This window comes from Tinamus guttatus, unplaced genomic scaffold (genome assembly GCF_059628265.1).
Source record: "Tinamus guttatus ecotype Peru unplaced genomic scaffold, ASM5962826v1 Tinamus_guttatus_pri_ptg000356l, whole genome shotgun sequence".
NCBI lineage: Eukaryota > Metazoa > Chordata > Aves > Tinamiformes > Tinamidae > Tinamus > Tinamus guttatus.
This window is the reverse complement of record NW_028288890.1, coordinates 4,682,975-4,702,698: the sequence shown is the minus strand read 5'-3', so window position 1 is coordinate 4,702,698 and position 19,724 is coordinate 4,682,975. Positions and strand designations below refer to the sequence as shown.

At 46.5% G+C, this 19,724-nt stretch overlaps 1 protein-coding gene across 3 annotated transcripts in view; it reads right to left on the bottom strand.

Moving 5' to 3' along the window:
- The window catches only part of LOC104578103 (S-adenosyl-L-methionine-dependent tRNA 4-demethylwyosine synthase TYW1), a 96,929-nt gene that overhangs the window by 18,854 nt on the left and 58,351 nt on the right, over window positions 1-19,724 (bottom strand). For all 3 annotated transcript variants that reach the window (XM_088530132.1, XM_088530130.1, XM_088530131.1), the window contains one exon: window positions 4,156-4,266. In XM_088530132.1, coding sequence (XP_088386258.1) covers window positions 4,156-4,266 — 111 coding nt within the window. The remainder of the gene's footprint in view (window positions 1-4,155; window positions 4,267-19,724) is intronic.

Sequence of the window (19,724 nt, the reverse complement as noted above, 5' to 3'; positions counted from 1 at the left end):
AGGCTGAGCAGACAGGGACAGATCCTTCCCTCCGGTCCCTGTTGCCAGACGTTTGCTTGGTCATTTTAATGGCGCAGCAAAGCTGCAGGCACCGAGGGCAGGAACCGCACTTCCAAAATGCCCTTCCCAGCGGTGCTGGCATCAAGCCTATAGAGCAACTGTCAGGACAAGTGGTTAGAGCAGTCAAAAACCTGACTTGACGACGGCTTTAGGAGACTCGACGCGGTACCACAGAGCTCATCTACACCCTGCCCAAGTCCTGCCTGCAGACGTCACCACACTCTGAACGGCCCTGGAGCAGATGACACACCGGGCTGGTGTTCCGTACAGTCAAAAGGATGGAGAGAAGCAACAAAGCTCTGCTCGGGCGGGCAGCCACGCTGGTGCTCAGGCAAAACAGCTGCACTTGAGCAAACCCGTAGGGAGCTCAAGTCGTAGGGAGCTTCGTTTCGCTTGCAGCCCTCATGCCAAAATGATGGGAGGTCCCCAACCAACACGGAGGTACCTCCAAACCCAGGACTCAATCACATTTCCCTTCAAAATACTTCAGCTCCTTTAGCTGAGGAAGAAATAGAAACGGCAAAACACTGTGTGCTAACAGAAACCTCTGTCTTTTCAAACAAAAAAGCAGAGTAATGTTTTTAACCAAAAATAAGGTTAATGCTAAAAGATGAACTGCATGTTTGAGATGTTAATAAAATATAGGAATAGATTCTGAATAACTGATAGCCACGTTATGACACTAAAACCAAGCTTAATGCAAGAAAAAATTGATGTGTATTTAACAACTGCGAGGCCGTTTCTTGCTTTACGTAGGTTTTACACAAGAGTAACCAATGCTAATTTCTAGTGGCTTAAATAAGAGAATAGGGTCCCACCGAGTTATACTGCTGTAAGATACTCATGTAAATGAGAACAAGTATTAAGCCCTGCAAGAATCCAAATCTCTACCCACTCCACCCCATGAGCCTCTCCGGAGTAACAGGGGATTAAGCTCCATTCATTTTAAATGAACGTCATTTATCTCAAGTATTTAACCGGGAAATCCTGCTGAGCTGAGCCTCATTTTCTGGCAGATGCTTTGCAGTATCTATCACCTAATATTGTTTGTTTATTTGCGTTGAACAGCACCAGGTCATAACCTGTCACGCTGCGGTTTTGAAGGAGAACAAAAAAAGATAAGCCCAAATGGTGTCAAATATGTTCCTCAATATTCTTCATTCTCAGAGCAGCACAAGAACTTCAGTTTCATCAGAGAAGAGGAAGCCTTTGGGGGTGAAATTCCCACGTGGCAAATGCTCGGTGACCAGCAGCAAAATGCTGTGGCTGGACTAGAGAATCATAGATTCGGAGGAGTTTTGGCCAAGGGCAGAGGCAGAAAAAAAAAGATAGAGGAACATGTGTAACAACAGTAAATCCTCCACTGAGCACATCCCAAGGCCGCCCGTCTTCCTCTAGTGGGGAGGACCTTGTTGTGCCACTGCCACCACACGGGACAGTATTTTGGGGACTGAGCAGGGCAGGTTCACGCACATTTTGGTGGCTGCACCAAGGCAGCAGGGGCAAGACTGCTTGGCCACAGGGCAGGAACGCAGCCGAACAGCCCATGGAGGGAGATCACAGCGCTCTGCTTCGCCCCAGGCAGTGAAGTTTTTTGCAGCCTTCTTGAATCCAGCCCCTTGGGCAGAGCAGCTCCAAGGCTTGCAAGATGCCTCCAGCATCACTGCAGCACTGGGGAATCCAGCAAAGGAGAGGGCTGCTGTCACGAGCAGGGCGCCGAGCAAGAGCTTTGCCCACCTGGACTGCAAAAGCCCGTGTGACAACAAGCTTCTGCAGGGACACAGCTGAAGGACCAGGAGGGCAACCTAGAGTTCAGTTACTTCACCCGGAGGCACCAAGGTGAGACAGAGAGGGAGAAAAACTATCATGCCCCCTCCTGCCACACCAAGTTATCCACGCTTTGGAGACACTGCTCTTGAGCAGAAAGATATCAGAAACCAGCAGATGAAACTGCAAAACCACCAAGGCCACTGGCTGGGCTAATGCTGCGTTTGGCGTGAGGTGCTCGCCCTCTGCAGAGCACCAAGTGCCCGCCTTGTGCAACGTTATGCTTGCTCCAAAGAGGCAAAGATGAAAGGAAACTTTGCTAAGGAAAAACCTTGCCTCTAAATAAAAAATCAGATACAAAAATCCCCCAGCAAAGCCCTTCAGGCCTCATTAGCACCAATTTATGTCCTGTTTAAATGCAACTGAGTGTCAAGCAAATCTTTTGCTCCAGAAAAGCCATTTGAAAGGTTCCTGCTACGTTAAGGGGATGGAAATTCAAACGAATGGGCACTGGCAGCAATGCCATCTGTCAGGGCACACATCGCCCTTCAGGTCTCCAAAATTAAGATAAAGGGAGAACCCAAGGTGACTTAAAAGCTCAAATTTCAGGGTGTGCTGGAGGAGGAGGTAGAGCCAGCTTGCTAACAGGTTATTTTTTGTTGGCCAACATGCAAAATCTTTAGCCTTTCTAATTGAACTCAGCTGCTTGCTTTGCAAGAGCAGCCACTTGTCCCCTTGCACCAGTAAGAGCAAAGGGCACAAAACACCACGGGGACCCTGGAGGTCCTCAAAAGGCAATGGAGTTGTGGAACACCGTTCTGAGCCTCCTACCAGAGCTGTGCCCAGCAGAGGAAATAAGACACTTCCTCCATTACTTCCAGCCTAATTCAACACGGATGAGGGAAATATTTGCTGCATCCTTCAAAAATGCTTTAAACTCGAGTTTCCCTGGGTCCCTGAGTGCCGTGCTTGGGACTTTGAAGACCAACAACTTTCTGCATATCATTTCAAGGGGACTTTTGTGGCCACGGTATAGGTGCAACATTGACCTTTGTAATAAGGATAAACACGGAGGTGCAAGGTGCTCCCTCTCCCTTACTGCAAGGGGGAAAGCCACGAGCTGTGTGGGCAGGAGACCACTTCGAAGGTCTTTTCCTCATCTAGCTCCTCCAAGCCATGATTTTGCTTGGGAAACACAGTCGCTGGGAGAGCCAAACTCCATGTGTGATCTGCGACTCTCCTCACACTCCTTGCAAGCGTCAGTGAAGGAGCCCGTTGCCACCAGTCTGCAGTGAGACAAAATGCGAGGCAGGAAGGGCCCCCAGGAGCAGTCCTGTAGATTTTACCCAAGGAACACGAATGGCTCCAAAACAGGTTCTTTCCCCAAATCACACAAAAGTTTTGTTTTGTATTAAACTATCTACTGCAGGAGCACTTTCGGGGCAAAAGACTCAACACTGACAACATCAAAACCTGTGGGTTTTGCTTCATAAGAAAATTTCAGCACCCTTCAAAGCAGCAGTATACGAAGGTTCAATAAAAAAAACAGGGGGGAAAAAAAAAAGGGAGAAAGGAAAATTTAGAAGCAACAAAGCTGGAAAAATACTTACCTGAGCTAAATGGGTTGGGTTGCAGGTACGTTTCTGGACCAAAACACTGCTCATTATCCTTTACAGGACATGTTGCAACTTGTCTTTTTACACTTTCTGTGCATCAAATTGATTGCTCCCAAGATAAAGCACCTCCTGCCATACTGTATCTCACATGCTCCCCTGAGTTGCTCTTCTTGAAGGGTTAGGCCTCATGTCCCAGTGGTCAACAGTTGCTCTTGTTTTGCATAGCCTGATAAATATCACGCCAGCAAGGCAGGCTTTAGCATCTCTTTCTCCTGGCAAAATTGGAGACCAGGATGGGACAAACAATACCATGAGCTACCAATGTGCCCCAGAGTATTTTGATTAAAATGCAGCTCAACACAGAAAGAAGAAATCTATTATCTACTCCCTTTTGATGAGAAATACCAAAAGGAAAGACCAGAGGGGCATGGCTCTGTTGGGCAGAAATGGATGTCTGCTGCTACAAGGCTGGCCTTGCACAGCTGCAAAGGCTATTCCCAATGCCCCTAAAAGGTATCAGAAATCTGGCTGCTGAACTTTAAGAGCAAGAAACAAGTTCCTTCCACATCACCACATCCTTGGAAGATCCTGTGTTTGCTCATATAAAAAAATCCTGTGCTTGCTCATATAACCTTAATATACTACATACAGGAGAATGGAAAGAAGAAAATAAGATACCCATGGAAAAAAGAAATAGTTCTGTGCAGCTCACCTTGACCTCAATGAAGTCCGGTTTGCCGAGGGAAACCAGCTCGGCATAAGCTTTGAGTTCATCCACGTTCCAGGCTTTCACCAGCGTCAGCCTGTAGACGGTGCGCTGTTGCTGAAAGAGAGGGAAAAGGGCACCAGTGAGACACTCCGTGATACCCGGCTTTGAAAAGCAAAGAAAATTCATTAATTCCTTCTCAGGAAACCACCTCACTTGTTCTTTCTAAAAAGCTATCGGTACCACCCGTGAGCTGAGCCAACTTCGGCTCTGGAATGACTTCATCTTCTCTCTCCATACTCCAAACAACCGATGCTTTTTTTATAGGAGCATTTGTTTAATGGGAAAATAACCAGTAAGTTTATTTCACTTTGATTTGCTTCCCCGGGCATAAAGTCCCACCATTAGTTGCTATACAGATATTTCATTTCCTCCAGATGGATCATCTGGCATCGGTCATTTCTGGATGGGAAGAGCCAGAATAGACAGACCGTTGCCCGCCCCAGTCTGATAACTCTTGCAGCACGTTAGGTGCAACACAGCAGGGAAAAATGGCTCTCCTGTGATCAGTTAAAGGCAAACGTTTTATGAGAAGCAAAAAGCGACAATTAAAATCACAACCAAGAAACATCCCAATTGCTCTGCTGAGGAGCCAGCCCATAAAGACAGCGGTGCAAGTCATTAGGAATCAACGCGCGTTGGCCGTAGCGTCAACTACTACAGGAGCAGCGTCCGCCCTGCCCTGCTTAACTGCCCGGCTCCGGCTCCACCTCCCGGCAGCTCTCCACGACCCTGTTATTTCCAACTAGCTGAGCACTGCAGCTTCTCATTGCACTGCTGCAGCTCCTCGAATGCCCAAACTTCACTTATTCCTGCAGACAGCTCCAGACAGCACTCAGAAAATGTCTCGTTTTGGAGTTATTTCCCATTTCCCTCTTGGGGCAGCTCCCCGAAGCAGCTACAGGCATCTCAAGGACATCTGCCACCTCCACGGCTGGAGGTTGCTTGGCCATGGGACAACTCCAGGCTCGGCTGCTTGGATCTGCTTGCAGATCCCTGCTCCCTTTGCCTTCTGCGAAATTCCAGACATGGGGGAAAAAAAGCATTATTTATAGAGCAACCTTCTGGCAAAATTGGTTTTTGAATTAACTCATTTTGCTTCTCGGGCATGGAGCAGTAAAATGGGACACAAGCGCCAGCTTATCTCGAGCGGAAGAGTTTGGTGACCCAGCCAGGACAACCTAGGACTTGGCGACTGGGCTCAGCTCTATGCCAAGGGCAGCAGCAAGAAGCACTTCTGCTCCAAACGAGTTCGGCCTCAATCACTTCAATTAAACCAGCCACCTTTACCTCCTCACCACAAACAGGTCCACGGCACAATACTGCCCCACAGTTAATGCTGTTTGCGGTAGGCACGTGCTCTGCTCAGTTGGAGACATTTCTTCAAACACAGGAAAAATGGTGACAATGGTACCAGATACTGCCTTGAACATCCCATCGCTAATGATAAAGATTTTTTGTGCTTTATGCAAGAAAACAAAGCCTGCAAAATCTTCCAGGAGATAAATTTAATGCCTATAAACAGTCAACAGTGTTTTTGTTTTTTTAAAAAAAGAGTTAATTTTTGAGCTTTTTAAAAAATTAAGTATCTGTGGAATGACTAACATTAAAGAATTAATGAGAAAATGATTATTAAGGGCCAGATATGACATACATTAAAATAGCTGGTCCTCTCTTCACACTCTGCTTTTAAACACATTAAGTTCAGGAATGAGAGACAGAGGCTCTTACAATTCCAATGAAGTGGCAGAAGAAAAGTTCAGGCCAGGAAAGAGTCAGGTATGAAATCAACAGTTAATTTATTAAATAAAAAAAAAAAATGGGGGCACTAAGAAAAATAAGGTAAAATTTACCATATAACAGGGATAGGAAAAAAGAGATAGAGGAAAAATAGCTAATGAGAAAAACCTGAGATACGTGCCCACCTGTCAATGGTCTGAAGGGATTAGATACCCAATTAATGGAGAAATGTCTCCTCAAAGGTCAACACCGAGTGGTAAACAAACACTTCTTCAGCAGCTTCAAAGTGGCAGTAAATAAAGTCCTGGTCCGTAACTGCTTTCACCAAAGCCTTCAGATCGGGCACGTTTGGCACCTCCAGCCCCAGGCGCTGCCTTCGGAACACGACCCTGCAGGCAGCCGAGCAGCAGAGCAACGGGAATGAAGCTTGAGGAACACTTTTTTTTTGGTGGGCTAATTGCATGCTAAAATTAAGGGCGAATTTCTGAATTTGAGTTGCTTCCGGAAACTGAAACTTGGCAATGCACTCACAGCAACATGGAGAAACGGTGCAAGAACCATTTCCACCCCTGGTTGGATAAATTCTGGCAGCAGAAGCTATCGAAAACTAAAGAGGAGCCAGCAAAGCCAGGCTCTTGTGAGCTTCAGAGCAACGTTGGGATGGCACAAGGTCAAGAAGGGCCGCCACGGTCAAGAAGGGCTGCCGAAGCAGCCAGCGCTAACAGGTGGGTACGTGATGCTCTCTCCTGTCATCGAGGGCAGACCCTGAAGCTTAATGATGTGGGGAATACAAGAAAACTGTTTCTGGGAGATGGGAAGTCCTGCAAAGTCTGCTTGATCCTCATGCAAGAGATGCTCCCCACTTGGGGACTCTGGGCACAGCACACGGTCATGGGCGCTCACACCCCGTAGGGGATCCACACCAGAGCAGACCGCCACGACTGAGAAATGAGCAGCTCCAGCCCATGGATACGTTCAGTGTACTCAAAGAAAAGATAATTTACACAAGTTAACTTTACTAGAGAAATCATATTCCTTGCCAAAATGCAACATAAACGATGCATTAAAAGATCCTAGCATGTTCTACCAAAAAACTGGTGAAATCAGATTGCAAAGACTACCAATCAAGGTTAGAAAACAGAAACAAGTACATTCATTTTTGGTAAAATACATAAGCGTGCATTTTCCCTTCAGTAATGTCTGTACAAAAGAGATGCTTTTTTCCCCATCCCATTTAAATCTCAGTTATAATGCTCTCAAAACTACTTCCTAATTCATTTTAGGAGTCTAACTCTAAAGTTCAAGTGATTCATAAAACTAAGACTGCTACAGCATATCATTAGAGAGTTTTTTCTCCCAAAAGGACAGCATTAACTGACAATTAATAACTGCAGTCAGTTTATATTATCCATCACTTCAGTGACTGAACTATCACAAAAAAAATAATGTTAACTACTCATCACTGGCGGTGAAAGAAGCAGGAAAGCAAACTAGAGTATTGCCCACAAGCATGCAGAAAAAAAGCTACCAAGAATCAGAAATTTATCCTGCAGCTGAAGTAACACCTTTCCAGAAGGCAACATCTCTCATGTCACCTGCGTACAGAGAAAAACCACTTCAAAAAAGTGGTATAAGTGACAGATCAGAATGACTCAAGGCCTACTACTGCAAAGTGGTATATACAAGTAATCCTTACAGACTGCTGGCAGTAAAAATACACAATCCTGTTTTATTAATGTATTGTTTGTATTTGGTTGTACAATAGGGCCCCAGGAGATCCTGTTATAAGCACTGAAAACACAAGAAATAAGAGCTTAAGCCCTGAGAATTTAATGATCTAAAACATCAGGATATAAAAAAAACCCTAACAGCAATGCTCTGCACCCCACGTTTCCAGGAAAAGCAACCATTATTTCAGTTCAGACAGCCATCAGAATAACATTAGTGTAAAAGAAGAAGTTAATATTATAACAAATCCTTCAAATGGATGAAAGTTGAGGGCGTGGAACTAAATACCCCTTTATGTGTAAGAGCTGTGCAAGGGAGCAGTCTGGGGGAACGCGCAGCGCAGAGGAGCCGCAGCCCAGGCGGCGCCCGGAGCGCTCGCCGCAACGGGCCCATCTCCCAGCGCCGCTCTGGCGGCACGGCCAAGCCAGGCGGGCTCGGGGGGACCACACATACCAGCCATCAGGTAAGAAAGGACAAGAAGAGATGCAAAAGCAAGAGAAGACCTTGCAGGGTGACTGAGCATTGGAAGAGGTGTCTATCCAGAGCGTCTATCCTTGGAGACATTCGAACTGCACTGCTGGACACAACACTGAGCAATCTGTTCTAGGTAAGAAGAGCTTCGGGGAATGGACCAGAAACCTCCAGAGGTCCCTCCAACCTTAACTCTTCTCTAATTGTGAGTTTAGGTCTCTATTTGGTACAGCGATGCAGTAACAGATTTTTCTGAGGTCCCTTTTAGCAGGAGATTCAAGGGCACTTGCAGATGACCTCGTCACAAACCTCCACGATGCGCGATAGGAAGCAGCAGCTTTTGGAGAACGCTCCCTTGGATGGGGCTAACACCCACACACGGGAACAGCTTGGGACGGTGACAGAAAGCACACTGCTGTGGAAGAGGGGGGTGAGCCCTTCCTCCCATCAGGTTGTAACCGTGGGGGATCAGAGAAACAGCAATTCAGACCTTGATGAAGAACTGGAAGAGCACAGGAATGTGCACAGCAAATCTATCCAAGGCTGGGGAAGTCCGAATAACTTCTCAAGTAATGCTATAAGCCCAGAGGGCATCAGAATGGTCATAAGCCACAAAATCCACGGACCTAGGACATGAGTCACGCTCAAGGCCGGAAGCATTTTCTATCAAATGCAACCTGGCCTTTGAGCGGCAAGTGATTACACTCATCTAGGCTGGACAAAATGAGAGCGTTCATCAGCAATTTTCAGCCTCTTACTGATCAAGACTGTAGCTGGAGAACACGCTTTGGAGAGATGATCTCCGAAACAGAATAACTGACTGTTAAAGGATCATTATTTTTTCAGTTATGAACACTCAAAGCCTAATGAAGTTTTCCGGTCAGCAGCAATTTGGCTGCACTCCAAATAAAAGCAGGACCTAACAGAACATCCCGTTATATTTCCAGACACTTCTGCTCTGACTTGCAATGGAAGGGTGCAGGAGAGGTGGACTTGCTTTCTGTCTCCAAAACACACGTGTCGAAGCTGCCGTGATGCTGCAGGTCACAAGGTATTCGTGTACCCTGGAGCAGTCAAGGGAGAGGAGTCTGACCCTGCTGAAAAACTGCAACCTCTAAGGCTGTCACTAACATCATTGGTGGGTTCTTACGGGTACTGTTGAGCTCCGAAAGCAGTCTGGAGCAAGACCACCTTTTCTTTGCTTTTTCATCAGCAATGTTTTTACTCTTGCCCTTGACAAATCAGTTGACTCTGGAGACAACACTATGATGAGAAGAGTGAAAGGAACTTCTGTAAAGGAAAGCACCACCATGATAGCAGCACCCAGAACAGGCTCAGTCCTGACACACAATGACAGTAGAAAGCACATCTCCAAGAGCTACCAAAATAACAAGGATCACCAAGGAGAGCCCATGCTGCTGGTTAAGGACATTTAGCATCAGACACTGCAGGTCCTTCATGTTCAGAGATGTGTGCTCAAAGTACAGCACAGCATCCAGTAGCAAAGTCACAAGATTATTTATGAGATCCTGTCCAATTTTGAAGAATTTCTACCTAAATCTCATCCCACAATCTCAGTTACAGAAGTCAGCAAATGGGAGACCATCGCTAAGCGAAGATGAGTAATTCTGCAAGAAAACCCCTGCCTTCCCAAACCTTGGCTCAGGTTACCACATCAGGCTTCTCTAAAATGCAGCAAGTGCAGTTCCTTTGGGATCGTATGTTAGTCCATTAAATGCATTTTATTATAGGCCAAAAATGTTTTTAAAGCCATCCACACTGAGAATCCATTCTTACATACACTAAACTATGGCCTGGTCTCCCAAATCTTTCAAACCTTGTTACGTGGAGGATACATAAACCATGCCGGTGCTGGCAGCACACTCAGGAAAGATACTGGTCTTCGTCTGTCATTGCATTCTGAAGCCTGTGCTGCAACCGTCACACTTCTACAACGGGTCTCAATAGCACCATTAAATAAGGACCAGCACGGACTTCTGTGCCAGTAAGAACATTCTGGACAGAAGAGGGGAAAAACCATCTTGGTGAAAAGAAACATTTTCCTTGTAGACAACTCCATTAAAGTTCATTCCAAAGCATCTCAAAAAGCATCACATCCCTTGAACGCCAAAAGCAAGAGAGAAGTGAAAAGCAACAGTGAACTGAGCTGGAGAAGAAAGATGCCTATGACGAGGTAATTCATTAAGGGCATCTAAAGATCCTGGTCTCACTCAGCAGACAAATCTTCTGTCCTGCAGAAGGCAGCGTCGTGCCCGGGTCCCAGCAACAGGGTCCCTGTGTCCCCCTGCTAGAGCTCTAATTCCCAGCAGGTCCCATGTTGGCAGCTCCTTTTCTCCACCGTCTGTGGGATGGCCAAGACCCCAGGGAGCCCCGGCACAGCACCACGTCCCGCCTGGGTTCTACGGCGGATGGGCAGGAGGTTGGGCCGGCCGCGTGCCCGGGGGCTGCGCCGGGCCGGGCGGGAAGCAGGGCCCTCGCAGAGGCACTCGGTACATTGGCATTCATGGTGGCACTCACCGCAGGCAGCAGAACTTACTGCTGATTTTGATTTTCCTTCAAAATTATTCTAAAATGTTCCCAGTCCTAAAATATTTGAAAATGAGCACCTTGTGCATGCACGTACTGTTGCCTCCAGCTAAATCTCACAGCCAAATCACTGAACACGCCTCAAGCTCTCAGAAAAAGCCTACGAGAAGACACCGTTCTCCTGGTACCCACTGTCCCATAATATGTTAATAAAGGTTCACATGTCAGTTTGACAAAGTACTCCCTTCTTGCTTCAATAACCTAGAGGAATTTGGGCCTTTTTTTTTTTTTTTTAATCATTTCTTTTTAATTCCCTCCCCCTCAACATTCATCTTTTTGTAGATCAAATATAATTATTCTTCATAAAACTACCCAGATCTAATCCCAGGAGTTAGAAGAGGGGTGCACACGCCAACCATGCTGCCAAGAACAGTTGTGGATTGATGATTTCAGACTGGTTTGGATGGAGGCATTGGAGCATCTCCCTTCCACCAGGGAGGAGGCAGGAACAGGCTTGGACCACCCATGACTGTTGACGCAACAGGGACGCCTTGGGTTTGACCACAGGTCCCTCTGACTTCACTGGGACTTGTGGACAGTCAGAGTGACCCTACTACTTGCCTCCTTGTATCCGACAATGTATTCTCATACCAGAGCTTGCCTTGCAACACAGAGCTAAGTTTTGAGGAAATCTGAAGCAAACGAGACCTTCAAACATCACCTCTTGGCACTTGTTAACAGTCTCCTAGGCAGCTATTTCACACATTTTATGGAATGGTAGGGCCAGACACAACAAGGGCAACAACTACACAGACTTCCTCCTCAAACCATGCATTGGCCTCTAACAAGACCATTACTATGGGAGTATAACAAGACCTTCCCTTTGAACCTGCCACTTGAACTTGCTCCTTTAACAAAGCACAAGACTGCTCGCCAGTCAGTACAAGAATCCCATCGTTTGGGAGTAATACACTCAACAAAAGCTATCAGATTTCCGTGCACTAGCTTAAAGCCAAGTATTCTGAATATTCATACACCTCCCTTAGATATAAATAAAACAGCTTATTGCCAGAAAATGACATTTCACTCACGGACCCCTCAAAATAAATCCCTATTTTGCAGCTAATGAAACTCAAGACAAAGACAAAATCATCAGTAGAGCTGCAGCTTTGCTTAAAGAGGAAAAAGCAGTCCTACAGGAGAAGGAATTATTGTGCTGATTCCTACCAAAAATTGTTCTTTTCCTTCATCCCATTTCACAGATCCTCCGCAGGTATTAGATGATGAATAGGAAGCCACTTCAAAAGGCAACTTTTGAAGTTTCGCTAATACTTCTCATTCCCAGCAACAAAAGGCTCCATTTGCAAACTGGCTCCGCGACACATTTTGAGAACGTCTACGCAGGCGGGAGCAGCTCTGCTCCAGACGCACAAGAGCGGGACAACGATGCGCGCGGGCGATCGAGGCTCGGCGCGATGCCCGCGCCTTTGGCAGGCGGCTCTTGCTGAGCGTGGCCGCAGCAGGCGAGGTGGCCCTTCGGGGTGACAACTGCTCCAAAGGGAGCAGCAGGGCTCTCCGTAGGCTCCATTTCGTTCTCCTCGTTCAGGTTATGTAACACCTTGCTAAGCGAGCAATTCCTGAATCAAGACATCAAAGCCATTTCTCACACTTGGAAATTGCAAGTCACAGGGATGCACAGAATCACAGAATGGTTGAGGTTGGAAGGGACCTCTAGAGATCACCCAATCCAACACCCTGCTCCAGCAGGGACTCCAAGAGCATGTGGCACAGGGTGGCTTCCAGGCAGGTTGGAAGTTCTCCAGAGAAGGAGACTCCACAGCTTCTCTAGGCAGCCTGTGCCAGGGCTCTGACACCCCCACAGGAAAGAAGTTCTTCCCCACATGGAGATGGAACTGCCTGTGTTTCCACTTGTATCTATTACCCCTTGTCCTGTCACTGGCCACCACCAAGAAGAGTTTGGCCCCATCCTCCCTACATTCTCCCCTCAGGTATTTGCACACATTGATCAGGTCCCCTCTCAGCCTTCTCTTCTCCAGGCTAAACAGGCCCCGCTCGCTCAGTCTTTCCTCATACGATGGCTGCTCCAGTCCATCATCTTTGTGACTCTCCGCTGGCCCCTCTCTAGCAGCTCCACGTCCCTCTTGTCCCGGGGAGCCCAGAACTGCCCCCAGTGCTCCAGGTGCCTCCCCAGAGCTGAGCAGAGGGGCAGGATCCCCTCCCTCACCCGCTGGCAACGCTCCTGCTGCAGCCAGGAGCCTATTGGCCTTCTTGGCCACAAGAGCATTGCTGCCTCATGGGTAACATCGTGTCAACCAGGACTCTGCTTTCCAGCCAGTCAACCTCTAATCTGTACTGGTGCCTGGGGTTATTCCTCCCCCAGTGCAGGACCCTGCACTTGTCCTTGTTGAACCTCATGAGATTCCTCTGTGCCCAACTCTCCATCCTGTCTGGGTCCCTCTGAATGGCAGCACAGCCCTCGGGAGTGTCGGCCACTCCACCCAGTCTGGTATCATCCATAAACTTGCTGAGGGTGCACTCTATGCCCTCCTCGAAATCGTTGATGAACGAGTTGAAGAGCGCTGGGCCCAGTACTGATCCCTGGGGGACACCACTGACCACAGGCCTCTGACTAGACTTGGCCCAATTTATTGCAACCCTCTGAGCTCTGCCATCCAGCCAGTCCTCAGACCACCTCACTTTCCACATGGGGATGTTCTCAGAGAAAGTGTCGAAAGCCTTGCTGAAGTCAAGGTAGACAATATCCACGGCTCTCCTCATCGTAGAAGGCTATCAGGTTCGTGAGACATGATTTGCCCTTGGTGAATCCATGATGACTACTCCTGATCAACTTATTTTCCTTCACATGCCTAGAGATGGTGTCTAGGATGAGCTGCTCCATCACCTTTCCAGGAACGGAGGTGAGGCTGACCAGCCTGTAGTTTCCCTAATCTTCCTCTTGCTGCTGATGTTTTTGTAAAGGTCCTTCCTGCTGTCCCTGACACCTCTTGCTAGCTCTAATTCAAAACACGGAAAACAAACAAACAAACAAAAAACCTACCACAACCACCCTGCAAGCAAGGAGCTATTCACCATATTCAATATATTCATCATATTCAATAGCATGCATCTTTGCACATGAAGCCCCCACAAAAACACCAAAGCATCGCCCCAAAATCCTGACTTTCCAAACCCTTCCAGTTCAGCCTAAAGGCAAAGTTTTGGGAAAAGGGCTGCAGGCTCAGAGCACCTCTCCCAAACCCCAAGCTGCTGAGTCTCCAGGCTCCCAAAGACTTTGTGCATGAGCTGTGGCACCCACTGCGCTCCAGGAGAGCATCATCAGAAACAAAAGAACACAGCATCCTTGAAAAGACACCTGATTCATCTCATCTTTTGGCAACCAGGACCCTTGCCTGCAATAAAAAGCTCCTTCCATTTTGGCTGATTTTGCACTTTGCAGTGAATCCGAGTGCTGGGGAGACGTCCTCCAAAAAGTCACCTTGAGTATTTGAGCAAAATCCACTAGGCAGATTTGCACAGTGGAGAGATTTTTTTTTTTCCTCCTTCAAAGATTAACTCAGCACAGAGCAGAAAAGTTTTCAGCTTTCTTTCTTCAGGCTAATGCAGTCATTAAAGACAAAAAAAAAAAAAAAAAAAGTGAACAGGTTATGGTGTGTAGGTATCTACTAAAAACATACATTGTTCAAGCCTATGCTATTAATAACCAATTTAAAGCAAGCTGAGGCTTTGTCTCGTTGCTAAAAGAATCCCATTTTAGCACGGGATAATTAACACCTGTTAGCTACCTGCATGTAAAACCAGAGCAGAGCTCAGAGCTCTCATTTTTCTGTGAAGACGCTCGGAGAGTTCCCTTGGCTCAATGGCAGCGCTTGCCCTGCAATCCGCACCGGAGCGCCACGTCTTTCCGCCTGGGATTTGCAGCCATTTGTTTCCCTGCTTCTCATCCCATAGGACAGCAGGGGAAAGCACCAACATTTTTAAAGACACTGCATTGAATCAAGCAAAAATAAATAAATAAATCAAATTCTAATGTCAAAGAATTTTTTTTTTCTTCAAATCAGAGCAATATTTCTTGACTGTTCCTTTATTTCATCTCTTGGCACGTGGACCTCAGTCATCCCTGAGGCAAAGACTAAATAGCAAAGCAGGTTCTAAAAATGCTTTCCATTATAATAAGCTTTGCAGAGACAACTTTGTTTTCCTGCACTGTGGAGGCTTGTTCAAAGACAATAGTACCTTGTTAGCAGATAGTTAACCACAAGGGTGTCAGTCTTTGCAGCAGATGGGGGACAGAGCCGAGAAAGACGAGGACTGAGGAACACCTCCCCCTGCCTCGTGTGCGACGTGTCTTGCCAGAAGAAAAGAAACAAAGCCAGACAACCGCGCAGGTGGCCAGATGCTGATTGGTTGTGCGCTTTGCAACACTTGTGTTAAGAAAGTATAAAAAGAAGTCGGTTTGGAAATAAAGTTGTCTCACTCTGCACCCCAGACTGAGTCCGTTTCTTCACAAGGTGCAACAAATGGCGCCCAACGTGGGGCACGAAGACTAGCTGTCTCTCCGGTTGCACCGCCCAGCTGAACTCCCGGGAATCACGCTGAAAGGAAGCGTAAGGATCAAGCTGAAAGGAAGCTTACTTTGTGTGCACACTAAAAGCCTCTTGAAAGGAAAGAGGTAAGCGGCTGGGAACTATGGGTTCATACCTAATGAAGGAACAAAAGGACGATTTAGAAGCTTCTCCTAAAAACTTGAAACCGCAAAGAAAAAAATTAGGTGAAGAAGAGCTGCAAAAGGTTCTTGCATGGGCTTCTAAAGACGATCCTTCGGTGAATAGTAAGAATGTTTTTAATCTGGAAAGATGGGACCAAATTGGGGTCCGACTGTGGGATAGTGCCACGCGCGGTGATAAGGCTGCTGCTAACCTGTTGCCACAATGGCGAGTTGTACTCGAAATATTGAAATCTCATAGTGGGTTGCAGTCGAACATAAATGACGGGATCGGGGCCCCTGCCATCCCCTCCGCGCCTCCTTTACCTCAATCGTGTCCTGATGAGAATCAGAAAAGAAAACGTGCTGCAAAAGCCTTTGCGGTACTGCCACCTGATGAACAGGACGATGATCCTTTTGGTCCGGGTCCTATTGACCCTGGAAAGGAGCCAGACCTATACCCCCCGGATCCTCACGATAAATGGGCCTCAGTAAAACGAGGAGCAAAACAGGCGGGGGATGTGGGCATGCTGAAAGCCTTTCCCGTTATCTGTGCACCAGACCAGAATCCGCGTTGGGAAGGTTTGTCGTATAATCTTATTAAGGACGTGCGACGTACGGTGACAGATCATGGCCTTGGTGCACCATATACCACCCACCTTATACAATCTCTTTGTGATTCTTCGGTTTTTACTCCCCATGATTTTAAAACTTTGTTTCGCCTCATTATGACTGATATGCAATACACGATGTGGGAATCGAAAATGAGAGAGCTTGCTCGAGCTCAGGGGGAGGAAAACCAGCGGCTGTCGAAAAAAGGTCCTTTACGGGCTGTTACTGTGGACGTGCTAATGGGGGAGGGCGATCACAGTGCTACAACAGCACAAGCAGAAATCCCCCCTGAGGGCTTGCAACAAGTTAAGGCACTTGCTCTCCGCGCCCTTAAGGCCGTTCCGGAGAGTGGTAAACAAAGACAACCTTTTGTTAGCATAAGACAAGATGCGAATGAGCCATATATGAAGTTTTTGGATCGGCTTAATGAGGCTCTGGAGAAACAAATTGATAATGAACAAGCACGAAGCTACATTTTTAAGCAACTAGCAGTTGAGAATGCTAACCCTGATTGCCAGAGAGTTTTGCGGCCACTAAAGGATCCTACTATTGATGACATGCTAAAAGCATGTATTAATGTCGGTACCAAACAGTATGAATATTCACTGATGGCCGAAACATTTGCAACAATGTCTATGAAAAGGCCATGTTTTGCTTGTGGCCAATTTGGGCATATTCGTAAATACTGTCCGAAAACACAAGCAAACAAAGGAGCGCCTGGACTATGTCCGCGCTGCCACAAAGGACAACACTATGCTAATCAGTGTCGATCAAAATTTGATAAGGAAGGTCGACCGCTAGCCCCTTCGGGAAACTTCAAGCGGAGCGCGGCGGGGGGTCGCGCCATGACAGCAAATCACCCCTCAGAGCGGCCTCACCGGGAAGCAGCCGCCGCTTGTGCGCCAGCACAGGCGGCAGCGCCGGGGTGGACCTGGCCACCACAATAGAAGTGCTAATTACTGATACATCAGTTGTGCTAATTCCAACTGGTGTCCACGGCCCCCTGGGGCGAGGAATGGCAGCACTATTGATTGGGCGATTTTCAACAATGAGACAAGGGCTGTTTGTGTTACCTGCAGTTATCAACGCAGATTTCAAAGGAGAAATTAAGATAATGGTATGGACTCCGATACCACCCTGTACTGTGCCAGCAGGAAGCCGAATAGCACAATTAGTATACTTTTTACCACAGACACCAAACGCTGCAAACATTAACCATGGCACAGGCTCTTTTGGGTCCACAGGGCATGAAATTTTCTGGACTCAACAGATAACTATGAATCGCCCGCAGATATCCTGTACGCTACAAGCAGGACTGATAAAATTTAATGTACAAGGAATTTTAGATAGTGGAGCAGATGTTACAGTCATCGCTGCCTCACAATGGCCAAACAGTTTACCCCTAGTTAAGGCACATACATCGCTTTCAGGAATTGGTGGGCAGAGTACTCCAATGCAAAGCAAAAGATTGATAAATATTATTGGCCCAGAAGGAAGAACTGCAAACATTAGGCCATTTATATTGCCTGGATCCATCACCTTGTGGGGGAGAGACTGTTTGAGTCAATGGGGCATGCAGTTAAGCACGGATTTTTCTTAGGGGTCACTATCCAGCAGCAGGTCCCACCCATGATTTGGAAAACGGACAAGCCAGTGTGGGTAGATCAGTGGCCCCTTCCACAAAATAAACTGCTGCAATTACACAAGTTAGTAGATGAACAATTGCAAGCTGGTCATATAGTTCCTACTACAAGCCCCTGGAACACGCCAGTTTTTGTAATTCAAAAGAAAAATAATTCCTGGAGGCTGTTACATGACCTTAGAAAAATCAATGAAGTCATCGAAGATATGGGAGCCTTACAGCCTGGACTCCCTTCTCCAGCAATGTTACCTCAAACATGGACTTTGATAGTAATCGATTTGAAAGACTGTTTCTTTACCATTCCACTTGCACCGCAAGATGCACCTCGGTTTGCATTTTCTGTACCTTCCATCAATGCTATGGAACCGCATAGCAGATACCATTGGAGAGTTCTGCCACAAGGCATGAAAAATAGTCCTACATTATGTCAACAATTTGTGGCAGCAGTTTTAAGCCCAATACGCAAATATTTTGATAATGTCCTCATCTATCACTATATGGACGATATATTGATTGCTGCAGAGCAAAAGGAAACAGCAGAAGAGGCTCTGCATCAGATTACGCGAGCAGCATCAGCTGCAGGATTAAGAATTGCGGAAGATAAAGTACAGGAAAGTCCGCCTTGGCGATATTTAGGATGGAGAATTTCTGATCATCAAATTCGACCACAATCATTGACCTTAAAGACAGACATAAGGACTTTGAATGATCTTCAAAAACTTTTGGGAACTATTAATTGGATCCGTCCCTCCTTAGGAATTTCCACAGAAGAATTACATCCTCTATTTAAGCTCTTAGAAGGAGACACGAGTTTGACATCCTCAAGAAAGCTCACCCCTCCCGCGCGAGCTGCGCTTGGTAAAGTTGTGGACAAATTAACCACTCAGACTGTTCACAGACGAAAGCAGAATTATCCTGTCAGTCTTTTTGTTTTTTATTCTAGCTTCCAACCTTATGGCTTATTAGCACAATGGATACCACAGGACGCATGTCCATTAATAATCTTAGAGTGGGTGTTTCTGCCTCATAATTTTGGCAAAACTGACACCACCGCTATTGATATGATTGCAATGGTTATTCAAAAAGGAAGAGAGCGTTTGATGTTTCTAGATGGCACAGAGCCTAATATTATTTATTTACCACTTGATACAAAACAATTAACCTTTTTGACTCACCAGTCTTTTGTTTTTCAGTGTGCCTTGGCAGATTATCCAGGACAGATAAGTATTCACTTTCCAGGACATAAAATCATACAGTCTTTCAACTCTCTTTCTCTATTACCTCTTTGCCATTTGAGCCTTACGCCAATACCTGATGCTCTTACAGTATTTACTGACGGCTCGGGTAGGACAGGTCGTGCAGTTGTAGTCTGGAGAAATGATGAAGGGCATTGGGAGAGCGACATACATGTTGTCACAGGTTCACCGCAAATAGTGGAATTATCTGCAGTCGTCCGCGTCTTTACGCGATGGCCCTCTGCAGTTAACATTATAACAGACTCTGCCTATGTTGCAGGATTAGTCTCTAGGTTAGAACATTCGTTTTTAAAAGAGGTTTCAAACGAGACCCTCTTTGCGCTTCTTTGGAAGCTTAGATGGCTATTAAACAGAAGGATTTATCCGTACTTTATCCAACATGTACGCTCGCACACCTCACTGCCTGGACCTATTAGCGAAGGTAATGCTCAAGCAGACAGCCTTGCAGGAGCTGTAGTTCTGCCAGATCGCTTTGCACAAGCACGTTTGTCGCATGACTTTTATCACCAAAATGCAAAAGCGTTACGGAGGTCGTTCCAGTTGACTCAGGAACAAGCTAGACAAATCATACAGTCATGCCCAGACTGCCAGCGCATTTTACCAGTACCATCCATCGGTGTAAACCCTCGCGGTCTTTCTGTGCTTGAAATTTGGCAATCAGATGTAACGCATATCCCTGAATTTGGCAGATTTAAATATGTACATGTTTCTGTTGATACCTTCTCATCCTGTATCTATGCTTCTGTACATACAGGTGAGAAGGCCAAGGACGTAT